This window comes from Chaetomium tenue (genome assembly GCF_020726465.1).
Source record: "Chaetomium tenue strain MPI-SDFR-AT-0079 chromosome Unknown F5144scaffold_1, whole genome shotgun sequence".
In the NCBI taxonomy this organism is placed as follows: domain Eukaryota; kingdom Fungi; phylum Ascomycota; class Sordariomycetes; order Sordariales; family Chaetomiaceae; genus Chaetomium; species Chaetomium tenue.
In genome coordinates, this window is record NW_027117329.1 from 3,004,900 (window position 1) to 3,016,920 (window position 12,021).

Here is a 12,021-nt window from a genome sequence, read left to right on the forward strand (position 1 = left end):
AAACAAATCGATGAGAGCGTTGCAGTCCCGAACCCGACAAACTTAGGTAGCGGCCCACCGTTCCGATGGTCCCGGAGATCCAAAATTACCCAACTAGCAGGTCAGCTAGACCGGGTCGTGGGGGTAAAATACGCTGTCTCGTCAGGCGCTGCCGTGTTGTTTCATCCTACCCGAGCTCTTTATGCCGCCGCGCCCCCTGTGCTCACGTTCCGGCGACATCTGTTTTAGGCAGTTTTTGGGTTGAAGTCGTCGTGAGCATTCCTTGATGAGGTAAGCAACAAGCTGCAGCGATCGCCACAGGATCCCGTTGATGATCTCGATCCCCACAATGGATAACGAAGAATAGATGAAGCTGAGCTCCACACCGAATCCTCTCCCGTCTTTTGTGCGAGCATGATCGCGTGGCGCTTTGGGACGGTAGCCGCCCGCCTCTGACCAAAAGAAGCCCTTGAAAAGATAGGGAAAAAAAAGAAGCAAATAAGAGATCGAGCAAAAGAAGTCAAAGAAAAGAGATTGAGTAAAAAAATCGAGTAAAATAAGAAGTAACTAGCTGAGGCAAATCCAATTCCTTGAGGCTTCCAAATGGCGTGTCGTCCGATGCTTGATGTTAAGACGGCGTCACGGGCGTGTCTGGCCTGACCATCTCATCTCGTAACAGCGATCTCGAACGGCCGACCCGATGCCCCAGCAATCGGGCTGGTTTGTTGGGTACAGTCTAAGTTCCGCAGAGCAGCAGGGCTGATCGATAACGTTTCTGCCTGCATCCGCTCTGCATTATCTCTTCGAAATATTTGATCACTGTTGCAACGGTTATCGGGCTTGATATGGAAGCTGGGAAGGTCTGGGATGTTGTGAAGCCCGAGAAAAAACACTAGGTAGGTAGTGTAATTGCATGGGTTTCCTCCGAACAAACCAATCATCGCACCAAACACTGTGAGAGTGGAGAACACTAGTATTTGGTCGTGCGTATTGAACTCGCAAGTTCATTCTGTACGAAGGACCCGACTTCGAGACTCGGGGCACGTCCTCGAAGACCCCTTTTCCCTCGGTTACTCGTTATTGATGACATTTTGATCATTCCTGATTTATTTACAAATACCTACCTGTGTAGACTGCTCCTTCCTCTGACTTGTGCTGGGACATTATCGCGACTTGAAATACCCACTTTGTACTTTCTTCGTGCCCATTGGACAACAAAACAAAAACAAACACAAAAGCAACACAACCATCCACCCATGTTTTGGGTCGTGATCGCGGCGGTTGCCGTCATCGCTTCGGCATGGCTAGCTCGCATTAATTCGGCTATGAAAAGCGTGCCTGAAGACGTGCAGAAACTCTCGCCCCGCCGCTGGACAAAAGATCAGCTTCGGAATGTTTATCAGCGGGTGAAACAGAACCCGATCGACTATGCTCGGCTCCTCCCGCCACGCCTGAATAGGCGGTATGTCGTTGTCGGCGGGTCAGGTGAGCCACTCTGCCCAGCCCAAATTAGACATTCTCGGGCTTGGACCTTGCGCTGATCTCGTTTAGGCCTCGTGGGAGGAGACATTGTCTTGCAGTTGCTCCAGCGCGGCGAATCGCCTGAGAGCATCCGTGTCGTCGACTTCGTGCCGCTCAACCGGCGGGACATGGTTAAGACGGCTGCCGGTTGTGACTTTGTGAAAGCCGACATTACCTCCCGGTCGTCTGTCGAAGCTGCCTTCTCGAAGCCGTGGCCCAAGTCTGTTGCCAAGCTGCCCCTGACCGTCTTCCACACCGCGGCTGCTGTCCGGCCTCAGGAACGGAACCCACTCTTTTACGACCGTATCAGCTCCGTGAACCGGGATGGCGCCGTGAACGTTCTCGAGACCGCCCGGGATGCGGGTGCTGATATCTTCATCGCCACCTCGTCCGGCTCGGTCAGCATTGTGCCACCTAGCTTCTGGATCTGGCCGTGGCAGAGCAGCCCGAAGAGATACTACCAGATTGCCACCGAGAAGGACTTCGATGCTCCCCTGCGCGCGCATGACTTGTTCTTTTCCAACTGTCAGTTTGCCCCTCTTGATCCTCTCTTCTGCGCCGCGTTCTGACTTTGACTGCAGATGCCCGCTCCAAAGCCGAAGCCGAGCGCGCAGTGTGCGGCGCCAACCGAGACGGCTTCCGCACGGGCACCATCCGGCCCGGCAACCCCATCTACGGCCAAAAGACCGACCCAGTCATCGGCATATTACTCCGGCTGGGCGACAACGTGACCTGGATCCCGCACGTCGTGCAGCACTTCGTCAACTCGCGCAACGTCGCCCTCTCCCACCTGCAGTTCGAAGCCGCGCTCGCCCGCAAGGACGCGCCCATGCCCGCCTGCGCCGGCCGCACCTTCAACGTGACCGACGTGGGGCCGCCCATCGCCTTCGCCGACGTGTACGAGGCCGGCGAGCACCTGTCCGCCACGCGCGTGCGCACCAAGCGCCAGAGCCCGCTGGCCCTGCTGCTCGTCGCCTACGCCATCGAGGCCTGGTGCCTGCTGCTGGCGCGCCTGCCCTTCTTGACAAGTGTGTTTGGCCTGCGCGAGCCCTCCGGGCCCATCCATATGCTCCAGCCCGCCATCTTCAGCGTCTCCATCCACACCGTCATCGACGACAGCGCCGCCCGCAAGAGCGTCGCTGATGGTGGGTTCGGCTACCAGGGCGCGTGTACCACGATTGAGGGTGTTTGTGAGCAGATCGTGGAGTGGAACCGCGAGCATGAGGATGTGGCTGAGGAGGTGGGGGGTGCGCCGGATGGCAAGCTTGCGAAGGCTGCGTTGACGGGGAAGGGTGTTGCAGCTTGAGTTTGGGGGTTTAGAGGCTACTGCCATGAGCGGGCAAGGCTAGGCCGGTAATCAACTGTGTATAGGAGGTTGTAGGAATGAAGATCTGATTTAATTACATTCATCTAAATAACTGCGTACTCGAATAAGAAAAAACGAAACAGAAAAGAAACAAAACACTTCATTCGTCATTGTCAAGGTGGTATCAATACCCATCGTGTACGTCTCGCCGTGGTGGCCATGTCTTTCACCAGACACCAGCCTGGAAGCCAATAAATAGTTCTCCGTGGGCCTACGGAAATAGCCTTTAGCATAATGATCTGGCCGTGATACCAAGATCGTTCATTTGGTGGGTTACACCAACGGTTGCAACACAGCTGAAAGGGCTCTTCCGGTTGCACGACTTCAAGTATTGTTCCATATAGGTTGGACAGGCCGCTGGATTCTAGACCTCGCTTTTAGAGAGCAAATTCCAAGCAAGACTTGACAAAACATAATAAGTTCTAGGTTCTGTCCTCCCTCCATACCAAGTCAAGGTTTACTACCGGGTATGTCCCGTCCCATCCCATCCCACCAAAACACAAAAGTCCCCATCCTAGCCTGATTACCGGAGAAAGCAAGCACCGCTATACCACCCTCAAACGCCGGCCGTGGAAGTGTGGCCCAGCCCACCGTGGTAACCGTGGTATCACGCATCAAATTGCCTCCAAGGCCCCATCCAAACTCCAAACAATGCCCGAAGAGAAGAAAGAAAGAAGAACAAAAGAAAGCTGACCGAACCTCACGAAATCGGCGCTCGTTCCGCAGGGGGCAGCATCCTCCCCGCCGAGTCCCTAACCGGCGCCTTGCCCTTCCCCTTGCCATTGCCACCCCGCTCGCGCTCCTCCTCACTATCCCACTCCGTGCTCGTGTCCCGATCCCCCTGGCCAACCAACCGCGGCTGGTCACCCGACGACCTCAGCATCCTCGCCCTCTCGCTATCATACCCCTCCTCATCCTCATCCAGCGGCGCGCCGTCCGCGGCGTCAAAATCCGGCACCTCAATCCACTCCCTGGGAACGACGCACGGCAGCGCCAGGCCAATACTCGCGGCGCGGTTCAAAAACCCCGGCGCGGGCTCGCCCGTCAGCCGCTCGCACAGATACGACGTGAAGTGGTTGCAGTTGCGCGTCAGCAGGTTGTAGCCCGTGCCCAGGAACTCCTCGGACGCCTCGCGGATGATGGCGTCGACCTCGGCCTGGGGCGCCAGCGTGAAGCCGTGCAGGTACTCGCAGCGGAAGGTGCCGCCGGGCGGCTCAGTGCGCGGCTTGGTCCAGTAGACGCCCGTCAGCCCGCGCCGGTCGTGCCCGCCGTAGGCGTATTCCTTGCCGTTGATCACGACGCCCGAGTGGAGCAGGGAGGTGCCCATGTGCCAGAGCACGGTGGAGATGCGGCCGGGGGGGAGGAGGTCGTAGATGTGGATGAGGATTTCGGTCTTTTGGAGGGAGAGGGTCGAGCGGTGGGAGCGGGAGGGCTTCTTTTGGTGTTTTCGGGTCGGCATGGTGGGCGATGGGGTGGGTTGTGTTGAGGGTGTGAGGTCGTGACGGTTGCTAGCGGTCGGAGGAGGGAGGTGATATTTCGATGTGATATCTCGATGATCAATGCCAAAGACACTGGGAGATGCGGGCTAGACGTGGCGATGTTGGAAACCCATGAGGGTGGGCAGGCTGCTTGCTAACTGGAAGCGAACCCGGAGACAAAGGCAGGAAGGAGGCTTTCGGATTGGTCCTTTGCAGAACCGGATGCTTAGTGAAGAGGGTAAGGTCTGGAAAGATGATGACAAAGAGTGTAAATAGTGGGGTGTAAGGGTCGGTATTGATGGTCAATCGGATTCCAAAGGTCAGAGATATAGTCGGAGCAAATCTGTGGAAGATAGGGTCAACCAAGTGATTGCCAGTGTTAAAGGTGACGACGCATTGTGGCAGGCTCTCGGTCGAGCTCGATGGAGGCTGGAGAGACCCACAGGGTTCTCCCAGCTGAAATGCGGAGTGGGGCAATGCTGGTTCGTGCACGCCCGGGCCTCTCTCCCGTCCGTCGCCCCACCAATTTCATAACCCCGCCATGCCTGCAAGCTCGTCCAAAATTTTCACTCTCCAACTTTCTTCACCTCGCGAGAACGTTGGCTCAACGGTTGACCACACTTAACAAGCCGCGTTTGTCCGCAACATACCCGAATTTACACGATTGCTAGGCATTCACTTGTCTGAGCAATTGGACCCATAACGTAGCTCGTGGCAAAAAGTCCACGAGCGCGTCACCACGTCGCCTTCAATTTCTTCTTTTATCTTCACTTCTACCTTACCCCTCCTTCGAACCCCCGCAGCTAGCTCTGCGTTTCTCAGGAAGCCGCTGCTTGATTGCGCGCTCATCTACATCCCCACTCGTCACTATAGCAAACGCAGAACCAAGATGGCTCCCAAGAAACCCGCGGTTGAGGAGAAGATCCTCCTGGGTCGTCCCGGAAACAACCTGAAGAGCGGCATTGTGGGTTGCGTCGGTCGACATGAACGCCTCAGCTCCGCTGACTTGCCTCGGACGAACAGGTCGGGCTAGCAAACGTTGGCAAGTCCACGCTTTTCCAGGCCATCACGAAGTGCAACCTGGGCAATCCTGCAGTATGCGCGCGACTCCCCGAGACCTCTCGCAAGGACCACCGTCGCTGATCCCGCCGCTAGAACTTCCCTTATGCTACTATTGACCCTGAGGAGGCCCGCGTCATCGTCCCTGATGCCCGCTATGACTGGCTGTGCGAGAAGTACAACCCCAAGTCGCGGGTGCCTGCCAACCTCACAGTTTATGACATCGCTGGTTTGACCCGTGGTGCCTCAACAGGTGCTGGTCTCGGCAATGCCTTCTTGTCTCACATTCGCGCCGTCGATGCCATCTTCCAGGTTGTGAGGTGTTTCGACGATGCGGAGATTATCCACGTCGAAGGCGACGTGAATCCGACCCGCGACCTCGACATCATCGGCGAGGAGCTGCGGCTGAAGGACATCGAGTTTGTCGAGAAGGCGCTCGAGAACCAAAAGAAGAAGACACGCCAGGGCGGTCAGTCTCTCCAGATGAAGCAATGGAAGGCTGAAGAAGCGACGATCGAGAAGATCCTCGCCTGGTTGAAGGATGGTAAGGATGTCCGCAAGGGCACCTGGACTTCCAAGGAGGTAGGCCGCTTATTTCCCGTTTCTTGTTCTACAACCCTGGCCTTCCACCATGATGATAAAGGACCAATGGTCCGATCTAATAACCCAGCTCGTCGATTGCCTCTTCAATAACGCTGAGTGCAAGCTGAGATAAAAACCCCATTCTGACTCCCGTCACTCCACATCTCTACGCCCCCATCGCAAAGAAAATAGCGACTTGAACGCTAATTCTTTACTAGGTTGAGGTCATCAATCCTCTTTTCCTCCTGTCAGCGAAGCCGGCAGTCTACCTGGTCAACCTTTCGGAGAAAGACTACATCCGGAAGAAGAACAAGTATCTCCCCAAGGTCGTTGAGTATCTCAAGGAGCATGCTGAGGGCGACCCCATCATCCCCATCTCAGTCTCCTTCGAGGAGCGGCTGACTCGGTTTGAGACCGAGGCGGAGGTCGCAGAGGAGTGCAAGAATGTTGGCGCCGAGTCTGCGCTGCCCAAGATCATCGTCCAGATGCGCAAGGCGCTCAACCTAGGCAGCTTCTTCACTGTTGGCCCCGATGAGGTCCGCCAATGGACGATCCGGAACGGCACCAAGGCGCCGCAAGCGGCGGGTGTCATCCACACTGACTTTGAGAAGACCTTCATCCAGGTCATTGTGTACAACTACAACGTCCTCAAGGAGCTCGGCGACGAGTCCGAGGTGAAGGCGAAGGGCAAGGTCATGACCAAGGGCAAGGATTACGTGGTCGAGGACGGCGATATCTTGCTGATCAAGGCTGGTGCTGCCAAGGCCTAAGGTCGCAGCCAAATTCTACACAGTTTCTGAAGTATGAGTAGGCTGCTGCGCGACTCTCAGTGGATGAAACAGACTGTGGAGGTAGCTCATGAGCTTGTGCCCTGGTTATGGAGCCTTCAAGTCTAGCTACTTGAAAGTCCCAATGGCCGGCCTGAACTTGAAGGGCCGTGAATGGGATGACATATATCTCGGTCCGTACTTTAGATGCACACCACGTTGCATGTATGCGGTGGACGAGGCCTCGGCGAGTACAGACACCGAGTTAGATTATCCCGCGCCGCCGTAGTTCAGCATCGCATAATAAAAGAAGTAAAAGAAAATTTTCAAGACCGTAAAGCTGTGCATTTGACATACCCCAACATACCCCAGAGATACAACCCACAACTTACAAATTTTTCACTCTTGTGGAACTGTGACAGGAAAACGGAGCGTTGAATCTTCAAGCCTTCCCGCATTGATGCCACCCTGAGCCCCTCCACTGCTTCCGCGGGAGATCGCCGATTAACGGATCTAATTGGTTAGGAGAGGAGAAGTCAGCCTGCACCCTCTACCGTGCACGGTTGCACAGCGAAGCTTCCCAGGTTCGCCGCCGCAGCATCCCTGTCTCGCGCCACTGATTCGCGGTATGGTATCCATCGCACATGATGGCCGAGCTTCCATTACCTAACTCCTCTTCAAGTGTGCTCTGCTGTGGTGATAGCTGGAATTTACAACAAACTTTACATCAATCTTCTTCTGGATACTCGACCCCAGGATTTCCGCTCCAACTCCATTGAATAAACTTCAACACAATCTCAGGTCGCCGCGACACGAAAGCCGAGCACTCTGCACCACCTAACCCCTTCCGAGAACCCCGGGCCCTGAAATCGGGCTATACAACTGCATAAGCCTGGAAGGTGTACTTCATTCATACCCTGGGCCTTGTTCTAGTGCCCGTTGTATGGTTCTATACCCCGAGGAACCGCCCAATGGTGGCCATATTTCCAGCGACGCCCGAACACTCAGCGCGGTCGCTATACCAGTTGAATGAATGCAACCTCTAAACCCATTCCTAAGCGCCTTCTCTAAGAGCCCCATCCTCGCCCAGTGCCTGCCGACCCAACAGCACATCCTCCTTGTTCCCGCCGCCGATGTTCTGCTCAACGCCCGCGATAGCGATACGGGCGTGCCTCTGGTGGCCTCCATAGCCCAGGACGACTTCCTGGCAAGCCATGTGCTGCGCATCCCGATACCGAAGCCGACGGGACCGGGAGGGAAGGATGTCGCTCAGAGCCTGCGCGAGATGCGCGGGAAGCCTAAAGTTTACGGTACCTTCAACGGCAGGAGTCTCGTTATCAAGGACAACTGCATCTACACTAATAAGGGTATTGTTTTCCCGTCAGATTGTTGTTGAGTGCAAGACGCTGACACCTTGTCTATCCAGGTTTCAAGTCGCTAACCCAAGCTATTCTTCTCCACGACGCCATCTGGTACCCCGACACCCTCGACCCCCGACCGTTCCTAATCTATTACATCTCGCGTCCGTTGGTGGGATCGTGGGAAGAAGTTCATGTGCCACCAGCCATACTGCCACCGGCGTCCGAAGGAGATGGCCGGCTCGCAAAGGCATCAGAAACCCGAGAGCAGTCCTCCAGCTCGCCCAAGAAGAAAGACATTAGGACGTTCCATGAGCTGCTCATCCATTTCCCGGCCATTGCCAAGCAGATGCAGGCCGGCCTGGAGAAGCTGTTTCGCGAATTTACACTCGTATTCGAACGACCCTTACCACCACCGCCATCGGCCAAAAACATACCGGATCCGGAGCCAGATGGACCAATAACTACGGCACTGAAGAGAGCGAGGTCAGACAGCGATGTTAGTGTGGGCGCTCCCGAGGGGGTCAATGGGACCCCCGTGCCCGGGGCCTTCCAGGACGACGAGACCATTATGAGGACCGCTATGGAGACGGCCGTCACGGCTGCTATCGACCTGTTTCAGAGCGTCGATAGACAGCAGCTTTCGCTCCTGGGGGCTACTACGGATCTCACGGGGCCTCTTGTCGAGCGACTGATCGAGCGCTACATCACCGAAAACGTGCACCACATGGTATTCCCACGACTCGCCGCGCTCAGGAGGCTGGAGGATCTGGAGCTTGAGGCCAAAATCAGGCAGATGGACTTTATCGACATCTCGCAGCTGGGCGTCGCTATTGACGGCGGCAGCCGTGCCAAGCGCGACGTCGTCAATCGACTAGGTCGAGCGGTCGAGGAGTTCCGGAAAATGCCCCATGCCAGCTGCCCGCAGGAGATGATGGAGATTCTCTTGGCCACAACCAAGGCGGCAACTCAGCTCTCGGACGCGCCGCAACCGGGGCAGGCCCCAGGATCGGCAACAGAGAAACCGCCCATGACAATTAACGCGGATACCTTGGTATCACTGTTGCTCTACGTTGTAATAAAGGCACAGATCAAACATCTGCAGGCAAGACTGGCCTACATACAAAACTTTGTGTTCATTGATGACGTGGAAAGCGGCGAGATGGGATATGCGCTCAGCACTTGCGAAGCCGTCCTGTCATACCTCGACCGCGACTCTGGAGGCCTGCGGAGAGCAAGCCGGCGCAACAGGGCTCTGTGGGACACCGTAGCGAAAGGTGATCTTCCCGAGCTGAGGAAGATAATGGAGCCCGACGAGGACGCCATCGAGGATGACAACCCCGTATTCGGGTCATCTCACTCTCGCAGGCAATCGTCCAGTGGCTGGAGCTTCACAAACGGGATCTCGAGGCGGTCCTCGCTGAGCTTTACCACCTTGGAGAGCTTCTCCAGGGGCTCCGGCCTCAGCCATGTGTTCCCGTTTCAAAATGGGACGAGCGCAGACGAGGAAGAGGTGTTCATGCCTCCGCCTAAGCGAGTCAAAAAGGTGGCCATGGACACAAGGAGCATGTCCAGCGGGTCCGAGATCTCATTCCAGTCGATGCCGATGAGCATTGGGTCGATCGGCGGAATTGAGGGAGATACATCGATTGAGCGGCTCGCTCAAACTCAAGACGCCTTCGGGGAGTCGGTCCTTATGATGGCTATCCAACATCGGCAGCTGGGGGCGCTGAAATATCTCCTTTCGCTGAGGAATTACTACTCGGCAGACGTCGTCCTGGATGACCAGAACAACGAAGGGACCACGCTGTTCAGCGCTGCCGTACAGTTAGGCGACGAGGCTATCGTCAATACCGTCCTCGACTTCTTGTTAGATGCTACGAGCGACAGCCGGATCAGCCGCTACCTCGCCATCCAGGACACCTGGGGCAGGAGTGCCGCTCACTACTTGTTCCACGCGCCGTTTCTAATACAACGCATTGGCAGATTGCTGCCGTGGCGCCAAAAAGACAAGAACGGGCAAACACCGTTGTTTGCGCTCTGTCGGTCGTACGATCACCCGAACTACGCCACCATGGTCAAAGAAGCGCTAGAGGCGGCTACCAGGACCCAGGGGGATAACCTACCGCTGCACCTGGACAACCATGTCGATATCAAGGGGAACACGCTGTTGCACATCGTCAACGACGCGCACCTGGCCATGTTGATCCTCCAAAAGTGCGACGTCGACGTCAACGCGACGAACGAGAAGCGCTTCACGCCCCTGATGCTGGCCAGCAAATACGGCCGCTTCGGCATGGTCCGGGCGCTGTTTGGCGACCCGCGCGTCGACATCGCTGCGCGGGAGCTGCGGGGACTGACGGCGGTCGAGCTGGCCAAGGACGACGAGGTGCGGAACAAGATCGACGACTTGACGCTCTTCTCCCAGATGCCCTGCATGGATTCCCGGACCACGGGTGTTGTCCGCGCTTACTTTGTCGAGGATGCCTCGGTCCGCTTCGTGCTCAAGTCGGGCGCGCCGGTGGATAGCCAGAGCTTTGCCGTCACGACCTGCCGGCGGTCCCTGAGCGACTTTGAGCATCTCGCCAAGTTGCTGCAGATGGAAAACCCGGCATCGTGGATCCCTTCCCTGGCGGACCTGCGCTCGCCGATACAGGTCCCCTCGAAGCCCAGCCGTGCCGTGCTCAAGGACCTGCAGATCAGGATGGACTGGTTCTTGAGGGTTCTGCTCCAGCACCCGACGTTTGCGACGCACGAGATGCTGTGGGAGTTCTTCCTTGTGCCGGACCTGCAGCTGGATATGATGGCGGAGCGGAGCAAGCTGAAGGCGGATGCCGAGATGGAGAAGGTGCATGACGAGTTTGAGCCGGTCGAGGATCTGCGTGAGGTCGAGCAGTTCATCGACCATGCGCGGGACATGGTGCGCAGCGTGCACTTTTCTACGAGGAGTGTCGCACGGCGCGCCAATGTCGTCGGCAATGTCGTCATCGGTACGTTCGCCTTTCTACCCCTTTACCACTCTCCCCCTCTACATAAGCGTAACATACTGATCTTGCTTATCCCATCTAGACCTCTTCGAATCATCAACTCTCTTTGCCCGCAGCCTCTCCACCCTGCCCTTCCTCCCCGCCAGCCACATAACCGCCTTCGCAACCTACGTCAAGGCTCTCACCCCTTCCCATTCCTCCCCCCACGCCACCTTCTTCACAACCTTCCTCACGCTCTACAACAACGTCGAGTCCGTCCTGAAGGCTCTCGCCCGCCCCCCGCAAACCATCTCGCGCATCCACGCGGTGCGGCGCGACGCGGAGCGCAGCTACAACTCGGTCAACCGGTCGTCGCGCTGGCCGCTCGGCCTGACCCTGCCGGTGCTGGACGAGACCAGGCAGCGGCAGAACGAGGAGCGCGAGGAGAAGGCGCGCCGCAGCGAGGGCGAGGCCGAGGCCCTGTGCAGAGAGCTGCGGTACGCGCAGCAGACGGTGGCCGGCGAGCTGGCGGGTTGGAGGGATATGCATGAGCGCATGGGCCGGCGGGCGATTCGCGACCTGGCGAGGGGGATGGTGGTGGGGGAGAGGATGCGGTTGGAGGGGATGCAGAGGGCGTTGAGGGTTGCGAGGGAGGAGTGGAGTGGGGTGGGTGATGAGGAGGGGGAGGGTGATGGGCGGGGTGATGGTGGTGTTGGTAATGGGAATGGTGGGATGGGCCAGGCTGGGGAGGGAAGCCGGAGTTGGTGAGGGCGTAGGATAGATATAAAGGCGGTGAATTGTACTGGGTACGGTGGCATCGGAAACATTCCGTTTGTATTTGGTAAGGCGCTTAGGTTCCCTTTTACAAGTCACAATCCATCCATCCACCCATCCACCATAGACAACATATACAGTCTATCACACCATCTATTTCTAGGTGTTCGT

The 12,021-nt window shown here is 56.9% G+C and overlaps 4 protein-coding genes across 4 annotated transcripts; 3 read left to right on the top strand and 1 right to left on the bottom strand.

The window, feature by feature from the left end:
* The first annotated feature begins 923 nt into the window (after window positions 1-923).
* On the top strand, window positions 924-3,167 carry F5144DRAFT_555629 (uncharacterized protein). The gene is made up of 3 exons (XM_066787919.1): window positions 924-1,464; window positions 1,531-2,025; window positions 2,082-3,167. Exons 1-3 carry the CDS (start codon window positions 1,236-1,238, stop codon window positions 2,804-2,806), a joined length of 1,449 nt encoding a protein of 482 aa, XP_066648516.1. The 5' UTR covers window positions 924-1,235; the 3' UTR covers window positions 2,807-3,167.
* F5144DRAFT_555630 (PPPDE putative peptidase domain-containing protein) lies at window positions 3,168-4,819 on the bottom strand. The gene is made up of 2 exons (XM_066787920.1): window positions 3,403-4,819; window positions 3,168-3,333 (listed from the first exon to the last, which is right to left on the bottom strand). Exon 1 carries the CDS (start codon window positions 4,323-4,325, stop codon window positions 3,567-3,569), a length of 759 nt encoding a protein of 252 aa, XP_066648517.1. The 5' UTR covers window positions 4,326-4,819; the 3' UTR covers window positions 3,168-3,333; window positions 3,403-3,566.
* Window positions 4,820-4,901: 82 nt separating this feature from the next.
* F5144DRAFT_555636 (P-loop containing nucleoside triphosphate hydrolase protein) lies at window positions 4,902-7,075 on the top strand. The gene is made up of 4 exons (XM_066787921.1): window positions 4,902-5,308; window positions 5,368-5,439; window positions 5,500-5,985; window positions 6,204-7,075. The coding sequence occupies exons 1-4, from the start codon at window positions 5,234-5,236 to the stop codon at window positions 6,753-6,755; spliced, it is 1,185 nt and encodes a 394-aa protein (XP_066648518.1). The 5' UTR covers window positions 4,902-5,233; the 3' UTR covers window positions 6,756-7,075.
* Window positions 7,076-7,376: 301 nt separating this feature from the next.
* F5144DRAFT_523266 (uncharacterized protein) lies at window positions 7,377-12,017 on the top strand. The gene is made up of 3 exons (XM_066786764.1): window positions 7,377-8,119; window positions 8,179-11,100; window positions 11,180-12,017. The coding sequence occupies exons 1-3, from the start codon at window positions 7,786-7,788 to the stop codon at window positions 11,842-11,844; spliced, it is 3,921 nt and encodes a 1,306-aa protein (XP_066648519.1). The 5' UTR covers window positions 7,377-7,785; the 3' UTR covers window positions 11,845-12,017.
* The last annotated feature ends 4 nt before the right edge of the window (window positions 12,018-12,021 follow it).

Excerpts from the sequence above, each read along its gene's own strand:
- F5144DRAFT_555629 (XM_066787919.1), top strand. The coding sequence starts at position 1,236 with ATGTTTTGGGTCGTGATCGCGGCGGTTGCCGTCATCGCTTCGGCATGG. Across the intron at positions 1,465-1,530 it reads TGTCGTTGTCGGCGGGTCAG|GCCTCGTGGGAGGAGACATT; the intron begins GTGAGCCACTCT and ends GATCTCGTTTAG. Across the intron at positions 2,026-2,081 it reads TGACTTGTTCTTTTCCAACT|ATGCCCGCTCCAAAGCCGAA; the intron begins GTCAGTTTGCCC and ends CTTTGACTGCAG.
- F5144DRAFT_555630 (XM_066787920.1), bottom strand. The coding sequence starts at position 4,325 with ATGCCGACCCGAAAACACCAAAAGAAGCCCTCCCGCTCCCACCGCTCG.
- F5144DRAFT_555636 (XM_066787921.1), top strand. The coding sequence starts at position 5,234 with ATGGCTCCCAAGAAACCCGCGGTTGAGGAGAAGATCCTCCTGGGTCGT. Across the intron at positions 5,309-5,367 it reads ACAACCTGAAGAGCGGCATT|GTCGGGCTAGCAAACGTTGG; the intron begins GTGGGTTGCGTC and ends TCGGACGAACAG. Across the intron at positions 5,440-5,499 it reads GCAACCTGGGCAATCCTGCA|AACTTCCCTTATGCTACTAT; the intron begins GTATGCGCGCGA and ends TCCCGCCGCTAG.
- F5144DRAFT_523266 (XM_066786764.1), top strand. The coding sequence starts at position 7,786 with ATGCAACCTCTAAACCCATTCCTAAGCGCCTTCTCTAAGAGCCCCATC. Across the intron at positions 8,120-8,178 it reads CTGCATCTACACTAATAAGG|GTTTCAAGTCGCTAACCCAA; the intron begins GTATTGTTTTCC and ends TTGTCTATCCAG. Across the intron at positions 11,101-11,179 it reads CGTCGGCAATGTCGTCATCG|ACCTCTTCGAATCATCAACT; the intron begins GTACGTTCGCCT and ends TATCCCATCTAG.